The 26,640-nt window shown below is 36.8% G+C and overlaps 1 protein-coding gene across 4 annotated transcripts in view; it reads left to right on the forward strand.

Annotated features, from left to right (window-relative positions):
* The window catches only part of arhgef10 (Rho guanine nucleotide exchange factor (GEF) 10), a 51,136-nt gene extending 25,103 nt beyond the window's left edge, over positions 1–26,033 (forward strand). For all 4 annotated transcript variants that reach the window (XM_077239545.1, XM_077239548.1, XM_077239549.1 and 1 more), the window contains 14 exons: positions 851–996; positions 1,140–1,330; positions 5,555–5,670; positions 5,793–5,920; positions 8,944–9,044; positions 9,394–9,515; positions 9,599–9,685; positions 10,169–10,380; positions 10,499–10,656; positions 13,105–13,247; positions 14,271–14,445; positions 22,278–22,400; positions 24,263–24,765; positions 24,873–26,033. In XM_077239545.1, coding sequence (XP_077095660.1) covers positions 851–996; positions 1,140–1,330; positions 5,555–5,670; positions 5,793–5,920; positions 8,944–9,044; positions 9,394–9,515; positions 9,599–9,685; positions 10,169–10,380; positions 10,499–10,656; positions 13,105–13,247; positions 14,271–14,445; positions 22,278–22,400; positions 24,263–24,741 — 2,181 coding nt within the window. In that variant the 3' untranslated portion in view covers positions 24,742–24,765; positions 24,873–26,033. The remainder of the gene's footprint in view (positions 1–850; positions 997–1,139; positions 1,331–5,554; positions 5,671–5,792; positions 5,921–8,943; positions 9,045–9,393; positions 9,516–9,598; positions 9,686–10,168; positions 10,381–10,498; positions 10,657–13,104; positions 13,248–14,270; positions 14,446–22,277; positions 22,401–24,262; positions 24,766–24,872) is intronic.
* The last annotated feature ends 607 nt before the right edge of the window (positions 26,034–26,640 follow it).

A 26,640-nucleotide genomic window follows, 5' to 3' on the forward strand; every position in this document is an offset into this window, starting at 1 on the left:
CAGACTATTTTAGATTACATACAGTTCAACAGTTAGGGGTTAGCACATTTTTTTCGTTTTAATTTAAAGAAATTAATACTTTTGTTCAGAGTGCATTAAATTGACATTAAAACATTTACAATGTTTGAAAAGGTAGGTTTAATTTTCAAATAAATGCTTTTCTTTTGTACTTCTATTCATCAAAGAATCCTTAAAATATTATCAGGGTTTCCGCAAAAATATTAAGCAGCACAACTGATTTCTGAAGGATTACTGACACTGAAGACTAGATGAACGGCTGCTGAAAAGTCAGCTTTGCCATTGTATGATTAAATTACTTATTTTAAAATATTATTTTAATATATTTCATAGTTTTACTGTTGCTGCAATAAAATACCTCTTTCAAAAATATTGTTTCAAAAATTGGTAAATGGGAATATTAATCAAACAATAATACTGAAAACATGTATCTCTCTTCACTGAATAATTTTAGCTTCAATAAGCCATTTAAAGCCAAACATGAAGAAAGTTAAGCCTAAAACAATACAGTGAATGGCTCAATTTATTTACAAGCCTGCTTCTTAGTTAAATTCTGACACCTCTGAATCTGTATTGATGTGTCATATATAATAATCACTCAGTGGAGGGGGGAATCTTTTTTCTTAAACTAAGCATGAATTCATACAAATTGAAAGTAGAAAAAAATAGAAAGGTTCTGTTGTAAACAGATTAAAACACTTCTGTGGCCTGTTTTAGCTAATAAAATTATGAATATTTTATAATGAAATAATGAGTAGTCTCTCTCTCTCTCTCTCTCTCTCTCTCTCTCTCTCTCTCTCTCTCTCTCTCTCTCTCTCTCTCTCTCTCTTAGCTGCTAAGCAGCGGCAGTCGTTATCTGATATGTTCTGATGACGTGGTGGAAACAGTTTATAATGATCGTGGGGAGATCATTAAGACTAAAGAACGCCGAGTCTTTCTTCTGAATGATGTTCTCATGTGTGCCACCCCCAACCAGCGGTATGACCATTACATAACTGTCAGTCTAAACTGTTTAGCACAGCATCACTCAGAAAACATCTAATCCTGGATATATAGTTAAACCTTCTTCCTCCACACAAATCCCTCCTCCATCTGAGTAAACCACTGTTTCTCTCCTCCAGCCCCTCTCAGGATGGTGTGAGTGTGGGAGCTGGAGGTGAAGGTGTTCCCTCAGGACAGCGCTTCCTCCTCAAGTGGAGTGTGCCTTTGAGTTTTGTGGAGGTTGTGGAGTTTGGCTCCAGCAAAGAGATGGGCGACTCCAGATTTCCCCCTTTGCATTCAGGAGATAAAGTCATCATCAATGCTAAACCTAGTAAGTTTTTGTTATACACACAAAAATATGTATTCAAAAACATCTACTCTGCGGCAGATTCCCATAGTTAACTAAAGATCTGTCTCAATCTGGGTGCAAAGAGTTATTTTTAGGTATTACTGGAGGTCAAGGTCAAATGGTGGTTCAGGTTCTGGGTTAAAAACTCAAAGTTTTCACATTCAAGCACTTGCTGCCCTTGCGGAACGAAAATATATTTCCCATATATGAATGCTTAATATATTAAATGGTTTAACGGTATATTTGTTAACATACAGAATAATATATTGTGTTAATATATTACAATATATTGAATAATACATATGGAATTGCCGCCTTTCATGTATTGAAAAATAGGTGACAATATATTTACTAATATATCATAATGTATGTAATTTTATATTCAGTCATACACTTCATTATATATAAATGTATATGTGAACAGATATGGTACTGCATGTGTAATATTGCAGATATATGTATTCATGCTACATAATCACAACTATATAGAGGAATAATGTATTATATTTCTTATATTTTTTTATATTTTTGTAATTATCTGCAATATAAATGTTTCATATTTTCAAGCTAGTTGTCAAAAGCATAAGCATACCTGCATGTAGTAAAGTATTTAACCAAGAGACTGTCACTGTGCTGAGGAGTGAACAACCATTACTATTAAAATATATTAATTTTACTCGTGATGGTCTTCGGCCAATCCTCAACTTAACTACAGGTTCTACTCTTCAGGACAATGGTAACCCCAAAAACTCATACCAGAAAACATTTTTAATTAAAATAATAGAGCATTAACAGATTTCCACCGTGTATTAATATTGAGCAAAACACATTAAATAACACTTAATTTTAACATTTGCTCTCCTTTAACAGTCAGAAGCAAAGCATGCTGGGAACTAGAAATTCTAAAAACTCATTCATTGTGTGTGTGTGTGTGTGTGTGTGTGTGTGTGTGTGTGTGTGTGTGTGTGTGTGTGTGTGTGTGTGTGTGTGTGTGTGTGTGTGTGTGTGTGTGTGCAGTGTGTGTGTGAACATACATTCACATTTATATGGAAACATGTGTGTGCATTATATGTACACACTAAAGGATAAAACTTTGTGAATATTACATATTTGATATTCATTAATATATAGCCATACATGGTCAATGCATATATTGCAGTTTATTGAAAAATATAAGCACTAGTTTCTCATATATGGATATGTATTATGTAATATATCATATTTTATTTTGCAGTATATTCCCATATATTTTAGTTCCGAAAGGGTAGGCCATAAACTATAGTCATGGTCCATCTACTACAGAGATCACCACCAAGACCACCGACTGTGTTCTTAAATGAGGCTTTCCAGATAGAATATCACTGTCGCTGTTGTGTGTTGGATGTTGTTTTGGATATAAATGTCTGCTTGATTCAAAAATAATCAAACACTACCAAGTTTGTAATACATAACCAAGTAGCAATAGGAGGAAGTGCTCAGAGAGATATCCATTCTGCACCACCCTTAAGCAACAATAGACCCGTGTTATTTTTAAACGTGCATGAGCAGAGATGTGACATTTAAAACACTCACAATTATTCAGAAAAATACATGGTCAGATAAAGTTTCCATGGAAAATATGACACTGAAACAGCTGGTGTTAGACACCGTTTAATGTGCTTTCCAGACATTGTCACATCTGACAAAATCGTGATTGAAGTCTGGCTTTTAATGTTAGATCTTAAAAATGAATTATGGATGGAAATATGTCAGGAGAACGGGAAAGACCGAGATAACTAGAGAGAGATGGGGACAGGGAGAGAAAAGGGTAATAGAGAGAACTCAAAAGCTTTCTGCTTAAAGAAGGGTTGTTATACACAACATTTCTCCTCATACACCTAGCTAAACAGGATTCTTTGAAGTGTTCGCTTAGCGCTAGTGCTGTGCTAGTCAGCTCAAAGTCATCTGTTTTAGTAAATTGCCTGTTTCCTCAGGGATTTCAGACAGAAAGTTGTTTTAAAAATGGCTGCTGTCTCACCTCCTGCTGTTCCAGCGCATCTGTAAATATGGGTTTTATTACAATGCATGATGAATATTCATTATGTTGTCTTGATTTACAGAGATGTATTTTTGGGGGATTCTACAGTTCTAGCAGCTGTTATAGACTACAATGCAGAAAACGCAGAATAATAATAAAACAACCCTTCAGTGCTTGACCCCTAATGACACAACAATTCTTTTCAAAATCATCTGCCGTTGAGGACGTCTTTTCTCTCCTCGGAGGCAGTCTGCTTTCTGTTTTCGTGGTTTGAAGGAAACAGCTCACACTGACTCATGAAGCTGAACAAAAGAGGAAAGACTGTTTTTCCTGTTTCACTGCGTCTGCTCTATTCAGCACAGCTGAGGTGACAAAAGAAGGGACTCCGGTGGGATTTTACAAGACATTATGTAATAACCCACACTGTAGAAATAATTCAGTTTTGTAATTCTCATCTGCATGCTAGTTTAACTTTTAACTTTTTAACATCCGTTTAGACGGATGAAACGTACCGAACTCTCTGTTCCGTTCCTCTGATGTTGGAAGATAGAAAAATCACTTTTCAGCGTGGTCGAAAAAGACTGGTGTTGTCTCTATGGTTACTGAAAACACATTCTGTGTGCAGGAGCTGCCCTGAACAAACTAGAGCACTGAATCAAGAGCTCTTGCATTCCAAGACCCTTTCTTTCTTTATTCTCTCTCATTTTACTTTTCCTATTCTAATTAACCATGGAGAATGAAGCTACCAAGAGTGATGTCACTGTTGGAAACTCTATGAAAAAGTTTCAGAGAAGTTCCAGAGCACCATTTTACATGTATTCATTTTGCAGAAACTTTATTCAAATTGAGAATGTTTAAATGTTCTATCTAGTTTTTCAGTTAAGTTTATTAGTATGTATGACTGAATTAAGTGCTGAAGTACCGTCTTAGTCTTTGGCAAAGTTATTTTAGAATTATTTATATACTATTATAGTGTTTATTAATATTTTGAATTGGCTTTAATTTTTATATTTTCAGTTTTCATTTTAATTGTAGTTTAAGTTTTCGTAATCTTATGTTCTTAGTTTCTTAGTTTTATAGTTCTTTAGAGCATTAATACATTTTTATAATATATTAGGTTTAGTCATTTTTTTTAAGTTTACGTTTTTCGTCTAATATTTATTTATTTCAGTTTTATTTAAAGTTTTAGTTTACGATTTTAAGCACAAGGGGTTAGTTTTGTCCTCTTTTAGAAAAAAACAAGAAAAAAACATCCTTTTCCCCCCACACATCTTTAATCACCTCTTCATAGGATGAATGTTGTATACTTGCAGAGCCTGTCACTTCTGAACAAAAGTAAACACACAAACGCAGCCACATACAGACTGTGTGTGTTCTTATATTGACACAGAGTCTAAAGCTTCCCCTGCCTCCTGAGCCTCATGTCTCATGTTTCTTTAGTGTATCCATGCTAAAGCAACCTGAAACTCAAAAAAACTTGCTTATGTTTGTCCTCCTGCATGCTGATGTACAGTACTGCCAGACATTATTGGACTCATTTAGATGCTCTTCATAGAACACGGTCTAATGGCAACATTATTTTGATATATTTATTAGCGAACATGTCACTTCAGTTACTTTAAAATGCTTACAAATGTTTTAATTTACTTTAGAAAATTTGTGTATATGTGAAACTCCTATTTTACTTAAGCTGAACCTAAAAGAAAATACACTTTTTTTGTCTGATGGAGTTTGATCTCCTGTTCCCCCTCACTCTCTACTCAACATTTTTGTCTGTCTGTCTCTCTCTCTCTCTCTCTCTCTCTCTCTCTCTCTCTCTCTCTCTCTCTCTCTCTCTCTCTCTCTCTCTCTCTCTCTCTCTCTCTCTCTCTCTATCTCTTCATCTTGAACGAGCAGAGCAGCACAAAGCAGTCTATTGTATGGGACAAAATTTGGGAGATAGTCAGATCCACACAGGACAGTCTTTATGACTCTAATTTGAACTAGTGTTTAATGATTCGTTGTATAATATGAATCAGTTTAAACTGTAATGCTCAAATGTAATGTAATGCTTTTCTAGTAAAGTAGAAAATGGAGCCAAACTAAACAAATAGTACTGTGATGGTGATATTTTATAAGCTGGGTAAAATCCTCAATAATGATCAATACTACTTTGACTTTTACTTCAATTGGCTGTGATTTATTTGCAGATAAATTGTATATGGGTCCAGGACAGCTGTACCAGGACCTACAGAACCTGATCCATGACCTGGGTTTGGTGAACCAGATCTCTACCATGATCAGCAGTCTGAAGGGGAACTATCAGGTGAGGTGTTAATTTCACTGTTTTGCTGAAACCAGGATGCACGCAGTTCTTGTAATTTAAAAGACAATTTAACACACTCTCTCTCTCTCTCTCTCTCTCTCTCTCTCTCTCTCTCTCTCCAGAATGTTAATGGGACAGTTGCTCAGGATTGGGTTTCAGGTCTCCAGCGACTAATTTTAAAGAAAGAAGAGGAGATTCGTGCAGCTGATCGCTGTAGGATACAACTACAGTTACCAGGGAAGCAAGACAAGTATGTGTGACCTCAGCTTGACCCTTAAAGGGATAGTTCACCCAAAAATGAAAATTCTGTCAGTATTTACTCACCCTCATGTTGTTCCAACCCCGTAAAGCCTGTTTTATGCTTCTGCGTCGAATCGACGGCGTACCCCCGCAGACCCCTCTGCGTCGCCGCGAACTACTCCTCCGTAGCTCGACGTGCACCTCCAAAAAATTTTAACTACGCGTCGAGGCGACGCAGACCACAAGGGCTGTGATTGGTCAGATGCACCGCGATGCAACTCAACCTGACGCAGAACCATAAAACGGCCACGATGCCGTAGGAGCGACGGCGTAGCTACGCCGTGGAGTTGACGCAGAAGCATAATGAGGCCTTAAGACCTTCGTTCATCTTCGGAACACCAATTTAGATATTTTTGATGAAATCTGAGAGCTGGGCTTCTTATAGGCTTCTTGAGGGATTGAAACTTGCCGGCCTCGAAAAGTTATTAAAGACATCGTTAAAATAGTCCAAGTGACTACGGTGGCTCAATCTTAAGTTTATCAAGCGAAGAGAATACTTTTTGTGCGCAAAAACAAACATAAATAACGACTTTATTTCAACTATTCATTTTCTTCTCTGTGGGCCTCTAGTCAGTTAAACTAGTGTAATTGCGTAGAGCTACGTCACACGTAGGCTCACTATTGGCCGACGCTGGTCATGTGGGTGATGCGTGTGACGTACAACAACAGATCATACGCTGTTAAACTAGTAACCTGACTAGAGGCCCAAAGAGAAGGAAATGAATATTTAAAATAAAGTCGTTATTTTGTTTGTTTTTTGTGCACAAAAAGTATTCTCGTCGTTTGATAAACTTAAGATTGAGCCACTGTAGTCACTTGGACTATTTTAACGATGTCTTTAATAACTTTTCGAAGCCGGCAAGTTTCAATCCCTCAAGAAGCCTATGGACTAGTATGGAGGAGTGATCCAGCTCTCAGATTTCATAAAAAATATCTTAATTCGTGTTCCGAAGATGAACGAAGGTCTTACGGGGTTGGAACAACATGAGGCTGAGTAAATACTGACAGAATTTTCATTTTTGGGTGAACTATCCCTTTAATACACTACTGCCAAAAGTTTGGCGTTGATACAAAAAATTATTTTTAACGTTCATGAAAGAAGTCTCTTATATTCACCAAGGCTGCATTTACTTGATTAAAAATACAGTCAAAAAACATAATGATAGTGAAATGTTATTAAAATTTTTAAATAAATGTTTTCTATTTTTATATATTTTTATAATGTCATTTGTTTCTTGTGATGGCAAAGCTGAATTTTACTGGGTCCTAATGCCCCAATATAGTGATGGGGACACTATACTGTCAAAAAGCACTCTGTGGTCATTAAAAATCCCAGGATGTCATTCGAAAACGAGGGGTTTAACCCTGGAATGCTGCCAAATTTGTCCAGTGTCCTCTGTCCATTATTATGGCCTCCTAAACATCCTCATATACTGATTGGCTTCATCACTGTCTCCTCTCCACCAGTAAGCGGGTGTGTGGTGGGCGTTCTGGCGCGGTATGGATGCTGTTGCTTCATCCAGGTGGATGCTGCACATTGGTGGTGGTTGAAGATATTCCCCCCTTCCATGTGAAGTGTTTTTAGTGCAGAGAAAAGCACTATGTAAATGTTACGAATTATTATTATTATTATTATTATTATTATTAAAACATTAAAAAAAATTATTTAGTCAGCTTTATTTATATAGCGCTTTATATTTAGATTGTTTCAAACCAGCTTTACAGTGATAAACAGGAAAATAATGATTCAATGATGCAAACAGAATTCAATTCTGCTGTAAAGCGGCCCTAAAAAGAAAATAGTAAACAGTCATTATTCAGTTGAAATCAGTTCAGGGTTGATTCATTTCCATCAATAACTGTGTAAAGTACATCAATTATGAAATGAGTTCAATTCAGCTATAAAGCAGCTCTGCAGAAACAGTGATTCTTCATCAAGCTCAGTTCAGTTTGTGAGACTCATTCAATAGTGTCACTGCAGTCAAATCAATAATATTGCTGAATATTAAGTTTTAATGTATTTAGTATTTATTGGGATCTAGTGGTTTCTGCATTGCTGAATGTATGCATACAAGACAAAACATTTTTTTGATAGTGTGCATTATCATGTGCATATGTTAATTTTAGGGGCCATTTTTATTATTATTATTAATTAGGGTGCACAAATATGCCAAAACAGATTTATTTAGGCTTCTTAATTCACTTCTTAAAACTGTGGAACTCAGACTTTTAAATGATCAAACTTCCATGTCTCTGTGTTTATGTGACTCAGTGGTTTAAGAATGACCTCAAATCCCTAATCAGACCCCAAAGAAATCTTATGCTGTTATTATCCTCCTCCTGTGGATCAGAGGCTTTGTAGTGTGCAGTTGTCACAAACATACGCACACCGATTATTTGTGACTGTATGCTTGGATTTTAGTGTCTGGATTATAGGAGTATCTTTAGACTCCCAGCTGTCAAACTAATCTCTCTGATAACACAAATCTCTCACACACACTGTGACTGCTGGAAAATGTATGCAGTTGAGTTCTTTTTTTTTTCTTTTTTTTATGTTTGTGGTGGTATGGATTACATGACCTCACTCTTATGCTTCTGATCATTATCTATTATTTATATCTACACTATGAAGTTGTGTAGACAGTTAAAAAGACTCTTCGAAAGTCATAGATATAAATTCATTGCCAATTTAAAAATATGGAAAAGTTATAAATTCTGTGTTGTTTATTTAGTATTGAAACTGGCCAATTGTTAAATAATATCTTGCAATGTTACCTTATAAACAGGAAGGGACTCTGTCTGTTTCTCCAGCTGTCTGACCAGCTGAATCCATGCTGAGATATTTAGACTACCCAGGAGATTTATATATCGCCCAATACATGTCCTGTGAATCTAGACAAACATGTATTGTTTTTATTGTGAAAGGTTTTTCTGAGAAAAATCTGAACTTTGTTTGTGATTTTCACTTTTCAGGTACGGTAGACCCACGTTCTTCACTGCGGTCTTTAACACTTTCAGTCCATCCATCAAGCAAGCTTGGATCAGTAATCTGCAGATGGCTAAATTGGCTCTACGTACGTGTCATTTCCTGTCTCCGTATCCTGTCTTTGTCTTTTACTCTTTTATAATTAGAGATCTAGGGCTTTTAAAACTGCTTCTAAAACGTCTGAAAATACATTTAAACATATCTTAATATGATGTTCCCAACATATTTTCTAAATAAACGTGTTCGTACAATATTTAAAAAAATTCGCCATCTGGATTCATATTGTTCAGCGTGTGAATCATCGCTCAGCCGAGCCAGAACTGAAATTTAAGTGCAGAAAAATGGATTATAATACTGGCAACTGGAGAACACATATGGGAATATCATTGGTTTGTAGAATCTGAGGAATGCTTCACTAATGTAATGTTTTTGTACAGAGGAAGACAACATCCAAGGCTGGTTTTGTGCTGAAGATGACGGTAATCACATGAGGAAGCAGAACCATCCTCTCTTACTCCAACAGATGGCTGTGGTCATGTCCAAACTACAGGAGTTCAAGGTGACATACACAACGTCTACATTATCATTATTGCTTATAATAACAAAAATGGTTTAAATGAAAGCAATGTGTATTTGTGTTAGGTGGAGTGTGCAGTTCACAACCCAGAGCCTCACGTGAACACTGACAGCACTGCGGATCTACCTGTTATAGGTCATGGATGTGTGTGGGTCAGTCGAGAGACAATTCCCAGTCTAAACATCAAATTCTTATATATTAAATCAGTCCAGATTCCTTATTAGAGTCCACTATGGAGCAAATCTGTCAGTCTGGTGTGTGTATGTTTGTTGCCAAATTGTACTTGACCTGAAAGTTTTTTTAAATCATTTTTAAAGAAGTTTTGAAGTCTAAAAGCATCATTAAACACTGTTCTGTGTGGGCAGTGAGAGTGCAAGGTTGCATTAAAGGCTTTTATGCTGTATTTTTTGTATAGAAGGTCGTAAAACATTCCCTTTTCTGAGATCCGTAAGAGCCTACAGTGATGAGCTGCACTCCTTTAAGTGTCCCATCAATCTTAAAAAAAAAATGTATTTCTCCTCTGGAAAATGCCTCAGACTTTAGTACTCATATCAGTTTTGTTTAGCAGTTCAGCAGGACAATGAATAGTTTTTACTGGTGTGTAGATTCTGAAATCAACTTCTCTTTCTTTTCAGGTGGCCAGCTGCACCAATCACATGGGTCAGGTCTCCATTGTGGCGTTGCAGCACTCGAATCCCAAAGTGACAGAGTGTTTTAATGTGGAGTCACGTATTCTCTGCATGACGTTTGTGCCTCTGGATGAGCCTGTGGAAAACGGAGAGGGAAAGCCTGAGGATCGTAAAGCCAATGACACACCGACTGTGTGCTTGGGCATGGAGGAAGGCAGGTGTGTACATCACCCAAAACATCCACAAACACCATATAGATGAAGAGGAGATGTGATGCCCTCCATTGTCTTGTGATGCTCAGTCTGTTAACCTGATAAAATTACGTTTTCTTTTTAGTATATCTGTGTATAAGAGCAGCCAACGCGCTAAGAAGGTTCGTCTGCAGCACTTCTTCTCCCCTGATAAGTCCAGCGTCACGTGTCTAGTGTACAGGACTGGGTGTCTGTATGCAGGCCTGGTCAGCGGTTCTCTGGTCGTCTACTCCAGGGCAGATGGTAAGAAGTTTCTTTCTGCTGTGATTGCTGTATGAATCTAGATAAGGGGTATGAATGTTGAAAATTAGGTTGAATGCTTTTTTTTTCGGTATTAGGTAAAGTAAAAAACCCAGTATGGGTTGCTGGTGTGCTTCTTGACTAGCTTAACCAGCAAGGCTTTCTTGATCAACCAGCCAAAGCTAAGTTTTGCTGGTTAACAGCATGGCTATGCCATTAAATAACCAGAAAATAATAAACAAACCTTCAGAATTCATGCTGATATAAGTTTGTGTCAGCAGGGAGTGCTCTGGAAAGTTCTCAAGGAAAGCGAGACGTTTAAAAATATTTTACCCCATCTCTCATTAATTCTTTCCACAGCTGTTTTTCTCTCTGGAAAGCTCATATTCCATTTCACTCTCACTCCAGGTTTCTGCTGCCAGAGACATTTAATAAATATTTTTGGGTTACTGTGTAATACTCTGATTAATTGTATTTAACGAACTTGGTAATGATGCTGTTGTTTTAGGATAAGCCACATAAGTTACAATGAGCTGTGTTATATATATATATATATATATATATATATATATATATATATATATATATATATACGATTTTGAGTGTGATGTAACTTTTATACAACACTATTAAACTAGAGGTCAATATTGAGTAATTTGCATTATTCCTAATTCACTATTGCCCATTACTTTGTTCTATTGTAAAAAAATTTTTTTTCAAAATTGCTGCCTTAAACATCCAAGTTGATTGTACTTAAATGTAAGTCATTTCAACTTAAATTAAATTAAATTGACTTAAAAAGAGTTGAATCTTGTATAACTTATAAAAAAAGTTGAAAATTCCTTAACTTAGTTTGATGAGTTAAAACGATGTAAAAACATGTTGTCATAACTTATTTATCATAAATTTTTTTACCGTAGTAAAAGCAGTTACAAATGAGGTTAATACATGTAGAATACATGTATTAATACAGTATATAATGTTGAAAAGTTTTTTTTTAAATAAATTTAAAACTTTTATTCAGCAGTCGCATTACAGTAAATTGATTAAAAGTGATGGTAAAGACATTTATAATGTTACTTTTCAAAACATTTATATTTCAAATAAATGCTGATCCTTTGAACTTTCTATTCATCAAAGAATCCTAAAAAAAATTTATCGGTTTCCACAAAAAATATTAAGCAACCGATTAAGCAATATTAAAACTGTTTTCAACATTGATAATAAGGAGAAATGTTTCTTGAACACAAAATCAGCATGTATATATACTGCTAATTTGTACAAAAATACTGCATATAAAAATACTTTATAGTGTGCTCTTTGACATTCACATAATGTAATAACTACTGTAATGTAATATTTAATGTTTAGTAATACTCACAGGATGAGTAATTTTGGAAATGCAGCACAGTTTCAGATGAATACATTTACACAATGATATTTTCGACTAGCTTCTGGCATTATCAGATTATTAAGGTTGTGTCTACATTTTACTAATTCAGCTGAATACAGAATGAATAGGCATTTGATCAGTAAAATGTATGTCCTCATTAAAACACTTATTTTCCTCTTACATCACTTCTCTTCACAAGTATATTTGAATCAGAGCAAGAGACAGAGCGGGAATACTGTGTAGGCACTGGTGTTATGTAACTCTCTTGAGGCAAACAAGCTGAATAAAGATCCACTCAAATACGTTGGAGGGTGGGATGATACAGGCACAAACAGATGCTGGCTATCAGTGATTTGTGGAGATTATTATGGGTCAGTGTAAATGTTATCAAACATGTTTATTATTACTGTTTTACTGTATTACTTTTTGATCAAATAAATGTAGGCTTTGTGAGAATGTTTTTTCTTTTAAAAACGTTAAAATAAAACGCCCAAGAACTTTTGAATGATAGTGTCACATTGCATAGCGACTGTAGACACTTTTCTCCCATCTGTCTTTAATAAAAATGATTTAACTTATAAATATCCTATGTGTTAATTGATTGGCATTGTTTTATACATTGTATATTTACACTTCAGTCTATTGCATTAAAAGCAGCATGTTCTGCTGAATCAGCTTACTTTGGATGTCAGAATGTGTCTCAAAATAAAGAGGTTCACAGTTACCAGCTCGGAGAGGAGTTCTTTCACCTCAATGATTGTCAGGTCTCTCTTCAATCTTGCCTTTGTGAATTAAACAAACACTCAACACGCCTTCATACTGCTCTCTGAATGCCGTGAGGTCATTCTATTTCGGTAGGAAACCCACACACACATAGCACAGGATGTAGTATCTGCCCTACCCTTTGTGTGACAAACATCACTGTAACCTTTAACCTGATTTCTTTCTCACACAAAATCTCTCAAATTCAATGTTCACCAACCCTTTTCTTCTCTGTGCATTTAAAACAGTAATATCTGAGATTCAGATTGTCTTCATGTCTTTTCTCGCCCTCACAGGCGGTTCCTGGGTCGAGTCAGGGGCCCGTGTGCTGAAGTTGGGAGTGTTGCCGGTTAAAGCCCTGCTGGTGGTGGGTGAACACGTCTGGGCCTCTTCAGGAGGGCAGATCTTCATCATCAGCACACAGACACACACTGTGGAGGTAGTACAGCACTTTATACACACATTTCTGCACACCTGTTTTGATCAGTGTTTCTACTGAAAAAACCAAGTTTTTGTTCAGCAAACAGTGGTACAGTCTACCAGAATCCCTTTCTTACTATAAAATCCAAATATCTGTAGGACTTAATTATGTTAGACATATTTTACTGGAAACACCAGTCAAAAAAGTCAACATAAGAAAAAGGTTCTGAATGGCAATATGCTATTATTTGCATATGTAAAGATATGTGTGGGTCTATATTTTTATGACCTAAAGCTGTGATGCTACTAAGAGCTATGCAATTTATCTTAAGAGAGAGAGAACTCTTTCTTTCTTCATTCACTCTCACAGTACATGGGGACAGAGAGGCCTGCTGTGATCTCAGAAAATGAAAGCCATGTCTTGTCTGTCCTACACGCAGACAGTGACACACTGACCTGTGATCCAGTCAACATCACTAAGCTCATTAGCCTTCAACAGCTCTGCTTACTGTCAAATGATTAACTCAAATGCAAGAGAGTGAGGGACGAATATGTGCTGGAAAGAAATATGAATCAGTGATGCAAATAGAAAGTGAAATTTCAGATCATCTTTAAAGAGATGAAAAGCACAGATTTGTATGTGCAGAAATGCACGAGCCAGATCGTTTCTCTTTTTTTCCAGTCGAATAATGTTTTGGGTCTGATGTTCTTGTGGGGTTTGCATTCCACAAACCCTGTTAAATTTCCTATAGCAGTTCCCTGTTATTTTGTTTGCTCCAGCAAATACGTCAAGCTGTAGTTGTAGAATCTAAATGTAGTCCTGTAGTGGGTCAGATCAGAATCAGCTTTTCCTTCTCTGGGCCTTCTTTAGGGTTACCTCATTCCTCAGATGAGTAGGTTACACAGGCAGACTTTTCCAAAAATTAAGCCAAGCAAAGTCAGACGAGTGTTTTCCAGTCCAGTCCAGAATCTGGTGTATAAAAGTATGTTTGAGTCTAGATGCTTATTTATTTATAAAAACTTTGTGTATGTGTGTTGACAGCGTCAGTTTGAAGCCCATCAAGAAGAGGGAATGATCGTGTCCCATATGGTGGTGGCCGGTGTGGGGATCTGGATATCCTTTAGCAGTGGCTCCACTCTCCGACTTTTTCACACTGAAACTCTCGACCACCTGCAAGACATCAACATTACCACAGCCGTCAACAATATACTCCCAGGTACAGTGCGAAATGTCAACACAAAAACTCACCCATAACAGATGGTGCTGTAAATATTCACCTATACATATTCCAAGTGTAACGGAGGCCAGCTAGTAAGAGTTGTGTGGGTAAACCTCACACCCCTGGCCTTGAGGCGCACTAGCGACTGACGCTAGTGACTGATGTCTTTAGCATCCTTGTCAGCTCACCCGCCTCCAATGCCTTAATGCCGGTTCAAATCCTGCTTTGTGCGATGCCAGTAGAACCAGAGGGGTAACTTAGGTGCCGTGACCCAGATGGGAGTGAGGTTCAGGGGGGTGAGTGTAACTGTAACGGAGGCCAAGTAGTAGAGGTTGTGCAGGCAAACCTCCCTCTCCTGACCTCAAGAGGCGCACTAGCGTCTGACACTAGAATCTGCTGTCTTTAGTGTCCTTGTTAACGCGCCCGCCTCCCATGCCGGAAACCTCGGTTTAAATCCTGTGCGGTACGAGTAGAACAGAAGGGGTTACACAAGATCTTAAAGGGATAGTTCACCAAAAAATGAAAATTCTGTCATCATTTACTCACCCTCATGTCATTTCAAACCCATAAGACTTTTGTTCATCTTCAGAATACAAATGAAGATACAGTATTTTTAAAGAAATCTGAGAGATTTCTGTCTTTCCATTTTGAAAGTCTTTCACCCAAAACTCACACCTCAAAATATTCATAAATGACAGTAGTGCCGTAACTTATTCCTTCATCATACATCATGATCGTGTCTCTTTAGAAGACTTGGATTAAGCCACTCGATTCATATTAGAGCTGCACGATTAATCGCAATGAAACACACGTGATTTGGCAAAAGCGGCAATTATTTTATGCGCAACTTGTCAGTGCGGCTGATCGGTAGTAAATGCTGCTCCATCTGAACACCAAAGGTCGCTATCACAGAGAAACATAAAAAATAATCGCAGCCTTTGCAATTTCATAATCGCGATAAGCCAAAATGGTTTAAGTGCTATTAAATGTAAATTGCGATTAATTGTGCAGCTGTAATTCATATGAATTTATTAAAAAAAATTCTGTATGAATATTTTAAAGCATCAGACTTTTGGGTAAACAGACTTTCAATGGAGGGACAGAAATGTCTTCATTTGTTTTCTGAAGATAAACAAAAGTCTTATGGGTTTGGAACAGCATGAGGTGAGTAAATTATGACAATTTTCATTTTTGGGTGAACTATCCCTTTAGGGATGACCAGTAGAAGTGATAATTCAACACTTAACTTCTTGTTCCCTCAACTGCAAATTCAAATGATATCAGTTTAAAATGATTGCCTTCTACACTATGATTCTCAAAGATTAGCCCTTAGAGGCAGCTCCCTATCATTTGTAGTCCCCAGACAGAGGCAGATTACAGGTGTCTCTGCTGATTTACAGCTCTGTGTTTACATCATAACATGACATCATGAGTGGGTCTGTCTCTTTCTCATGTGATTTTCTTTCATGTGGAGGTCAATTACAGCATCTCCTCTAGAATCACAGAGCAATGTGTAACTTCTTGTATAACATTTTACAACCAGATTTTGTACGTTCTCACTCCGATGAGGTCACGTTGGTCTGATTTTGTTTTCCCTTAGAGCAAAATAAGAATGGCATAAAAAGTTTTTTTTTTGCCCTTATACGATTAAAGCATGCAGATTTTACAGCTTATTTGCAGATAGGCTTTTTAGGGGAAATCAGAGGTGGACTCTTCTTAGTGTGGCAGAGTATTTCACATTTCCACTCGTTGTGTTTTGGATCTCTTCCAGGATTTGGTTTAGTTTCATTTTCATTAGTAGTTCTGAATGGGCCGTTTGTGTAGCTCAACACAAGCCAACGTGTTCAGGAAGCCATTCAAAGAGCAGTACACTAAGAATGACCACAGCATTGCTTTTTTTTCTATGTCTTTTTGGGTTTTATGGTAGCTTCGAAATGGCTTTAATGCTTGTATGCATGTGTGTGTGTCGTTATGTTTGAATGTTTTGATCTCAGTGATTAAAAAGTCCACATCGGGCTTTATTAATCCTCACCAAATATTCCCAAAATAACCCCCAGTGTCAGGCGCATGTCAGTCAGGCAGCAGGCATGGTGGCCACTTTAACACCAGCTGCGTTTAGGACTGAAACTGTAATCTGTTTGAATTGTAATCTCTGTTGAAATGTCTTCTCTTGAGTGTTTGGTAAAATGCAGTCAAAGAGAACTTAGTCTTGCATAGTCAGACGTTTGATTAAACAGTATTTGTTTTGGTCCATATTGCATCTTATATCATTTTCATGTACGGTTTAGGGGGCAGGTTCATCTGAAATATTTAACACAATAGTAGAAAATGTCACTCGGGAGTGATATTGTGGTATTTCTGGCACATGTGCACTGTAACTTCATCTGTATTTATCATTTATCTATCAGCAAATTTAGAATTGAGAGATGTAGAGGTGTGTTTTAATATGACAGCTTATCTGGTAAATGAATCAGAAGCGTTAAATGTATAGATGGGGTTTGAATCACTCAGTGCACGTGCTCTGTTAAGAAGAGAGCTGTTTCTTTATTCTCCAGAGCTGAATAAAGGAGCTTTATTTAAATCTCCATAGTGACTGTAGAGTCCAGGCACTCTCACTGTGTGTTGGGGGTTCCTCACTGAATATGTTGTATCTTGTTCTCTCTTTATGTCTAATGTCTATATAATGTTCTAGACCTGGAAATTGATAGAATCATTATTCGTAACTATGTTACTTTGGGGAATTTAAATAAATGACGCCAAACTCTTTTGGCTCTCTGAAAGCAGTCTGTTATTTATATGCAATTTGATTGGCAGGGTTTGTCACCAGGAATGTCTTTAGTGCTGTGAGTTCATCCAAAAAAGGGAAAGTTTTTCAAAATAACTTCTAATACATTTCAATACAAAACAATGCGGAAACATGCCGTTGTCAACAAAAGTGACGCTTTAAGGGCTTCCTGCAGTTTTCCACCAAAATAATTGCTAAAAAATGAAGAAATTAAGACTTACAGTTGTGCTGTAAAATAAAAATATCATATTATTTTTCTTAAATACTTGATTTTTTTTATTTTACAAGGAAACACAATAGTAATATTTCTTATTTTGTTTAATATTTTTATTTAGTAGTAATAATAATTAATATGCTTTCTAATCAATTAATTGTGGTTAATCGCATCTAACAAAAAGTTTTTGTGTGTGTGTGTGTGTGTGTGTGTGTGTGTGTGTGTGTGTGTGTGTGTGTGTGTGTGTATATATATATATATATTATATATTATTTAAACAAAAACTTTTATTTTAGGCGCAATTAATCGATATTACAGCACTAATAATAATTATGATCCCCACTCCTTATTGTATGTTCAGTAGGAAGTTGGGAACATTGCAAAAGGCCTCTTTTAGGTGTCATGCTCCTGTATAGCTGTAGAACAATGTTTTTCTTATCCACTATTTGATACATCAAGGTTGATACATCATGACACCGTTTATAACGGTCCTTGCTAATAATATTCATCCTGACCTTCATTATAGAGGAAACTGCAATATCAGCTCTTTCACAGTGTTTTGTTTAGATTGGGAGGGTTTTTTCCCCTAAGATCAAATGTTTGAAGGACAATGTGGTTGGGTCGAGTAGAGTTCAGCAGTCCCTCACCATGAACTCATGCAGCAGTTTGCCTCACAGGAAACTGTCCAAATGGAGACATCAGCCACAAGAAGGACTTCCTGTGTGAGAGAAAAAGGGTTTATCTCTGACCGCAACTTTAGTTCCCTGAAACTGATTCACTGCTACTTGCAGCAGTGCATTTAAAGTCATATATTTTAACATGTTAATTTCAGATTTTATCTAAGTGATAATTAGGACCCTTAATATTTTAGTTTAATAGGTAAATAGTTTTCATATAACTACTTAATAGTTCAATAAAATAGTCCGTAAAGGTTATTTGAGCCATTTCTTTTAGCATTTAGTATCATTTATGTGTACTCACACTTTCTGGTTCTTATCATTGTATCATACATACTGTATAACACAACACTCTGGACAAGATGAGTCCTGCTGAAGTTTTCTTCAATCTGATTGGTCAGATATCCATGATCTGTTGGCATATTTCCTTGCCTACTGTTGTTGCAATGAAAACTTCCTAGATTTGGTGACTAACAGTTAAGGGTGTGTTGGTACCTCAGCTGGCTTTGAAATGCTCATTTAAACACCTGGGTGGATCTGAACCTGCCAGATAACTGTTTAATTCCCTGCAGAATTATATGTTATTCGAAGTGCCTACAAACTATCCATCAAGCTTTTTTAAATCATTTTATTCAAGGTATACACAAAAAAAAAGCATTGATTACTATCAGAATTGCTCTATAATGACACATGGCATCATTGAATACATCAGACTGGGTTTTGAATGGAAGAATCTGACTAAACTCAAGCGACTTTTTTGAATGGTACTGGTTGAGTACCTTAAATACAGGATATTGTCTTTTAAATTCCAGCACCAGAATCCTTCAGCTTGGTTGTGCTGAGTCATGCCCGGCTATTCCTTAAGCTCTGGGGCTTATTTGTCAGGGCAGGATTTCGTTCATGAAAGGCACTGCTGGTTGTCTCCTGTGCCGTGTTATGTCTTTACTTGTTTCTGAGGTTTTCCTTGGGATTTTAGGGTATCTTCTATCATTCTGTTGGCAGTTTAGTTGGCTCATCGGTGGAATGAGGTGAAGTTTGAATCACCTTAAAAGGCATCTATTGCTGCTGAGTGAAACTGACACTATAGTTAAGTCATTCAGTCCCAACACTCAAACTAAAAAATACCTTGCCGTTAAACATTTATTTTTCAAGGTGAAGCATTTTTTCCCTCACGTGTGTATTACAAAAGGAGAGAATTTTGCTGTATCATGTTTCTGTAGTTTCACTTCAGTACAGTTGAATACAGTCATTTTGCATGGCTAGCAGTTACCTCAGACAGAGGGAACCTAGAACCCGTTTTAGTTCGATTTGTGTTCAGTAAAGCAAGAGCAGATTTTAGGATGAGGGCTTTGTTGCATAATTCCTTTGTGTTGTGTCCTGACCTTGAAGGGATGGAGATGGTCACACATTGCCTTATGTAACATTTGCTGAAATGGCTGGTAGACATGGTCATTATCCCTTCGTCTGGTAATGGATATAACCGTACGACTGGTAAAAGATTTGTTGTTTGCCTATTATGTTAGGAATGTACAGAAGCTCTTTGTGTCAATTTATCATCCTAATACGTCTGTAGTCTAAGATGCAGAACAGTCATCCTTTATTAAGCGTGGAGTGAAAATCTTGAAATGCATATTGTGGAATTTGTGAAAATGAATGAGACCTGATATCAGTGTGTGTGTTTGTGTGTGAAGGTATAGACAGTGGTCTTTGTCTGCGATGGCTTTGTCTCTTGTGACCTAAATACTCACTCATGTGTGCAGTAATGGCACAAACACAGCAGCCACCACAAAAACAGCTGCATTGACTCTTGGGGTTCAAAGAGGTCTTCATTATCACATAAATTGTGTATGGATGATGCATTTCATTTTTTGATTGAAAGGATTTTGGTTTAGAAACGCCTTTAGCCCCGTTAGTGGTTAATGCTTGGACAGATGTTTTTTTTTGTACTAGTGTCAGAAAAATTGCACAATTTCAGATTGTCTGCTATCCTGTTAGATTATTAACATCCTGTTTATTAAATTCTGCCATGTTGATAACTGGTTATTATGATTTCATTTGTTTAAATATTATTTTAAAAAATAGGTTACAGACAGCCCCCCCCCCCCCCCCCCCAATAATTGACAAATCGTTTTTTTATTGTTCTTGACATGATTTATAGTGAAGTGTGTCAGTATTTTGATGGTGATACAAAGACATCAGCTACAATATCACTCAACCAGCAGGCGATTAACTGATCACAACAGCTTGACTTAGATTAAACAAAAAGACAACTACAGTAATTTATATTACAATAACATAATCTTCTAAATGGAAATCATTGTTATAATAACAATAATAATGACACATTAATAGAATGAATAGGTTGAGACCTTAAACAGTTCAATTCCATGCACATGTCTTTCTTGTCCCTCATCAGAAGGTCAGAGTGCAGACACACATACACATGCAGCCCATAGCTAAATCTATTCTTGGATGTTGGAGATGTGGAGCTACACCACAGCAGCCAGTTGAGAAGAATGCACCACAGGCTCTTTTTTTTATAAACAAAAGGGACCCTCTTTTTTGTAGTTTGCAATTAGTTAAAGGTATAGTTCACCCAAAAATGAAATCTGTCATCACTTACTCACCCTCAAGTTGTTCCAGACCTGTATGAATTTCTCTGTATAGTATATGGAAGTAAATGGCTACTGTTAACTGTTTGGTTACCAACATTCTTCAATATATCTTCTTTTGTGTTCAACAAAAGAAAGAATCTCATACAGGTTTGGAACAACATGAGGGTGAGTAAATTATGGCAGAAATTTCATTTTTGGGTGAACTATCCCTTTAAGCACTCTCAAATAAATCTGGTTGATTTTATGCACATTGACATAGTCTATGAAGCTAATTAGGTCTTTCTCCATCAGCTATTAGGTGGACTGAACACTTGTTGACAAAGTGGCCCTTGAAAAGTTTATTTGTGACAGATTTGGCCTTCTAATATTCAGGACTTGCAGTAAAAAAATAAATTAAAAAAAACTTCTGTGCAGAATAGTGTTTTTGCAAATTCATTCCTCAGTTGTTTAGCAGTTTCCATGACTAATGTAATGATCTGCGATGCTCAGAAATATGAGCCAACCCTTTCCTAACGAGTCAGTGAGCACTGGAACAGCTGAATAGAACATTGTTCTCTGACTTTTCAATCCTGCAGTCTGGTTCTGACCAATCAGGTGTTAGGAGGATGGTTAACCCACAGATCAGTGTGAGAGTATAGTCAGGGTCAAGTTATATGTTGTTCCTTTTTGCCTGCAGTTCTGTTTGCTCATGTGTAATTAGTGACAAAAGAACTTATCTGTGCCTGATGCCATTCTTTCTTTGCAAACACATTATTGTTCTGTCTAATGTATAAAATCCCTTTATCGCTTAATTATTCCTCTTAACTTCATGAATTCAACCGGTCCCAATGGTTATATTATATATTATATTTCCGTCTGTCCGTTCGTCCATCCATCCATCCATCCAACCAACTTTGGGACTATTTATTTCATAAAAGAATTATACATTTGCTTTTATGGTATTTATTTAGATATTTTTCTCAGCGTCAATTTATTTTATGTTCTTTACCGATAATGGGTCAGAAATGGCTGAAAGACATTAAAAGTGTTAAACATTTAATTGCTTTTATTTAATCACCAAATTATTTTGAAATAGATTTAATATCATTCACCAGATTGTGACTGTTTTATGGAAAATAGAACTTTCGATCATTTTTATTTCATTAAAAATTATTCCAGTTTATGTACATGTTCATTGTGTTTGACAGATTTAGAGACGTTTGTTTAACCAATTATCTGAGCATTTGTCATTCTTCTCTTTCTGATGAGACCTTTCTCTCATTCTCATTTCTAAGAGCGCATAGTGTCAGGTTTCCTCGGAAACCAACTGCTGTTCAGCATCATCCCCATAGTAACCTACCCACACATGCTGTCGTGTTCCTACCCACACAGCCTAGCATGTGTGGATGATGTTATTATTCCACTGGGTGAATATTTCACCAAGTACCTCTAGTCATGAATGCTTGCCACAAGTGTTTAGTAGTATGCATTTTCTCTGATTTAGGTTGCATTGCAAGTAATAAAATAATTCTTTATCACATGTGTGTTTCCACCTTCAGGACAGCAGAGAGTCTCTGTGAGCAGTCTGTTAGTCAGTCACGGTCTGCTGTTAGTGGGGACAAATCTCGGGGTCACAGTGGCCCTGTCTGTGCCCAGACTACAGGGCATCCCAAAAGTTACAGGTGGGTTCAATTCATTCTGCCATGTGTAGGACTACCCTAGTTCACCCTAAAATGAAAAATTAAGTCATCGTTTACTCACCCTGGTGTTGTTCTAATTCCGTATGCCCTTCTTTTTTTTAATGGACTGCAAAAGGAGAATCAAAAAATATATTAAAAAGATGTCCCACTCATGCTCGTCCATATATTGGCGGTGAATAGCGAGTAGTATCAAGCTTTTAAAAAAATACGAAAAAGTATCACAGAATGATCCCATGCGACACGTGTCGTATATTCCAAGTGTTCTGGCGATAGTGTTTGGTGAAAAACAAAAATACAGTTTATGTATTATTTAAAGAAATTCTTGACCTTAACCATTGGTCTTCTCTGCATAGCTGTACAACATGCCGTGGTTCACTCCTTGTCGCCCCCAGAAAAAGCACACAAGTTGTGAGAAATCAAGAACAAAAACATATGAAGTACAACTTATGTACCTTCTTCTCTGAGGTGAACATATCCATTGTGTTCTTCATAACAAGAAGTTATCGCGTTCACATCTGTCAACTGTCATTCTGACTGTCATCAGACAAACAGAGTTCCGGTCCGGTGATATTTGACTCTTAAGAAAGTACACAGATACTTTTTTGGGGAATTCTAGGCGTTGTATTTCATGCTGCGTTTTTGTTAATCTTGATTTCTCACAACTTGTGTGTTTTTTCTGGTGAGAGTGAACTGCGCCACTACTGGAGTCTCATAAACGCACACGTCATACAGCTGTGCAGAGAAGACCAATGGCCAAGGTCATGAATTTCGTAAAATAATACATTAAATTTCTGTTTGTTTCTCACCAAACCCTATCGTATACAGCGAGAACACTTGGAATATACGGCACATGGGATCATTCTGTGATACTTTTGCATCTTAAAAAAAAACACACAAAAAAAAGCAACCTTGATGCTGGTTGCCTTTTACTGTTATTATATGGACTAGCGAGACATTTAAAAAAAATATTCTCCTTTTGTGTTCCATAAAAGAAAGAACGTCATACTGCATTAGAACAACACCAGGGTGAGTAAATGATGACTTAATTTAAATTTTAGGGTGAGCTATCCCTTTAAGGCCAATTCACACCGCACAGATAAATGCGGACAATCACCAGATTACAGTACGTCATTTCTCAGAAATGCCAAGACCCGGCAAGTGCCGATTCATCATGTTCAATTGGTGAAAACAAGCTCCGACAGATGCCAACATGGCAACACACTGATCAGACAAAACTTGACAAAGTGTCTGTTGGCATCTGTCAGTGCATTTAGAAATTCATTAAAACTGTTTTTAATGCATAGCTGTGGAATTGTGTAAATGGCAGATGTTTGTTGGCTACTGTAGTATTTTATTGTTTGTAGTACTTTAGGGCCTTTGAATAATGCAATTCAGCACAAGTTCAGGATCAAACCACACCCAACAATGAAATTACCTTCTGCCTCAGCTTTTGATAACCACTTCCATTTTTTCATACAGTTTATGACCAGTATTGTTACTGTTAACTAAAACTATTAAAAATAGTTTTCAATTATTTCAATGAAGCTTGACAACTAACTGAAGTGAAATAAATTAAAGCTAAATAAATGTTTTAAAATATTAATAAATGCGATAATAGAATATAAATTATACTAGATTAACACTTTGACATCTGTTTTTTAAAACATTAAAATTTCCATAATACATTGTCATTACTAAAAGTCAAAAACATATATATTTTGTTTTTATGAAGAGAAAAATATTTTACTACATGTTTTAGTCAACTGGCATTTCAATTTTTAATTTTATTCTGCTTGAGAATACTTTTTTTAACGAATTTGCCATGTTTGAATCTCTCGTTCCAGGTCGAGGAATGGTCTCTTTTCATGCTCACCATGGCCCAGTCAAGTTCCTCACAATGGCAACAGCAGTGTGTAATGTCTCCCAAGCAACCATGGCAACTCTTACCTCCAGCACACCCAGCCAATGCCAGCCTGGGGCCCAGGAGGTGCCGGGAACCCAACTCGACGAAAACTGCTCTGGGCTGAGCTCTCCCTCACATGCTCCAGTTCTCCAGAACTCCCTGTCCTCCTCGTGTGGGTCTCTGGCTCTGTCTCAGGGCTCTTTAGAGCACGGGCCAGAAGACGTGGCGATATATGACCTGCTGAACGAGCCAGCTCACTTCCAGAAGGCCAAGCAGACTGAGAGAGCGAATGTGAGCTCATTGTTGGTGGTGTCTGGAGGGCTGGGACACCGCAGAATCAACAGAAAAACAAAACAGTCTAAGCACGAGGAGATGGTGTCAACCATTATGGTGTGGCAAATACCACTGCCCAACCTGTGAGGGAGATAGATGGAGGTGTCAACGGTGAGGAACAGGGTTTAGTTTGGATGCAGCTGCACAAACACCAGTATCAATCTTTTCTTTCTTTCACTATTCTAATGATGCTTTTACTGTGTGTGTCTTCCTTCTAGAGCATTACATGTCAGAGAGAGCAGTTCCATAGACCGACCTTGCTTTCAGTCATGGGCTAACAGGGAAAAAAAGATTCATGAATGAAGGGAAAAAGATTGTGTTCCAGGAATCAGCTGAACTACCAAGTACTCGGTCATGCATCAGAGAAATGTATTTTACCACTTGGCACATTCGCCAAAATTAAAAGATACATTCATGAAAATATGTCAGTACCACTGCAGTGTGAAAATATTCAGGTCTAACTGTTAAATAATTACATTTTGCAAAAAAAAAAAAAAAAATCTATCCATGCTTTAGTATAATAGCAGAAATCTGTTTCATTTGTCTCATTTTAAACACTCTTACCTGTAGTATCTGTTCAGCTATTCATTTAATTTTAGTTGTTATTCTTGAAGACATTTTGTGAAAAGCATCTCAACACTACAAGGGTGCTTGTAAAAGAGGTTTTGAAACACTGGCTGCATCAGCAGCTCATCTGAGGTGTCATGGCCTTCAGATTGGCCTCTGTGATTGCCTACAACCTGTGACTGAATGACTTGAATGGGTTTCTCTGGCGGGCCAGAGATTCTTTTGGGTGCTGAAGTGAAGTTGGTGTCGACTGTTACTGGTTAAAAGAGAAATAGTGTTCCTCCATAATCCTAATTTAAGGTTTATACTTATCGATATTTAAAGTAATGGAAAAGCTTTATATTGACACATTGTGATATGTATTTCTGACTTAACAAATATATATCATTGTTTTAACCAATTTTCTTTGTATATCTGTGCAAGTGTACTAGATAACCAATTTTCTTTCTTTGTTTGTTTGTTTTGTTTTCCACTGGCCTCTTTTATTTCCTTTTTCCTTTTGATGGACTATTATTACTGCCAGCTCATACATAAGGGAATGACCCAAGAAGATAATAGAATAGAGGTTGAAAGAGGAGTTGGATGGATTTCTATGAAATGCACTTTACCATCAGCAACACTGATTTTAGAGCTTATGGTAAAATTGACCTGGACATGGAAAGAAGGAAGGAAGGAAAGGAAAAAAGAAAAAAAATTATGGTTGTTTTTTTTCCCTTTATATTCCCAGTGCAAATGTTTAAGAGAAAATGGTCTTCAAATATTAATTTTGCAAGGTGTCTGCCTAAAAGGGAAATTAAAAAAAGTAATGTTTATCCCTTGACTCTGATGGTTGATTACTTATATATTGGATGCTTTGATATTCTTACTTGGATCTATGCACTTGGTGAGAATTGTAATATTTATATAAAATGCAGATTTTTGCACAATGGAAAGAATTATAAAAGTAAATTAGTTCTTATACTTGTATTTACAGTTCTTTAACAGAAAGGAAAATTGCTGATATTTCAGTGTTTGTAAGAATATATATATATTTATGTTTGTGATGCTTTCAGCCTTTGCGGGCTCAGGGATATTTGTGAGTCCCCTCAGACTGAGAACAGCTGATGTGTGTATTTAGAGGGCTAATAGTGACATCTCAGTATGACCATGTGCTGTCAGGCTGACAGACAGTCTTAACTCTGATGTGTTGCTTTCTCTGAGTGGTTACCATAGTAACTCTATTGAAGAGCAGCCCAGCCCATAATATCAGGATGGAGAGTAATGATCCTCTCCTCTATAATGCGCCCACAAAACTTCACAACATTTGAGAAGGCCAGATCAAGTCAATCTGCTCTAGACAATTTAAAGCCTGAAATGACAAAAAATTTTTCCTATTTTTTGGCCTTTTTTATGTACAATGTTGACTCTTTTTTTTTTTTT

The sequence above is a fragment of the Siphateles boraxobius genome, unplaced genomic scaffold (assembly GCF_051911475.1).
Source record: "Siphateles boraxobius isolate OS27281-9 unplaced genomic scaffold, OSU_SipBor_1 22, whole genome shotgun sequence".
In the NCBI taxonomy this organism is placed as follows: Eukaryota; Metazoa; Chordata; class Actinopteri; order Cypriniformes; family Leuciscidae; genus Siphateles; species Siphateles boraxobius.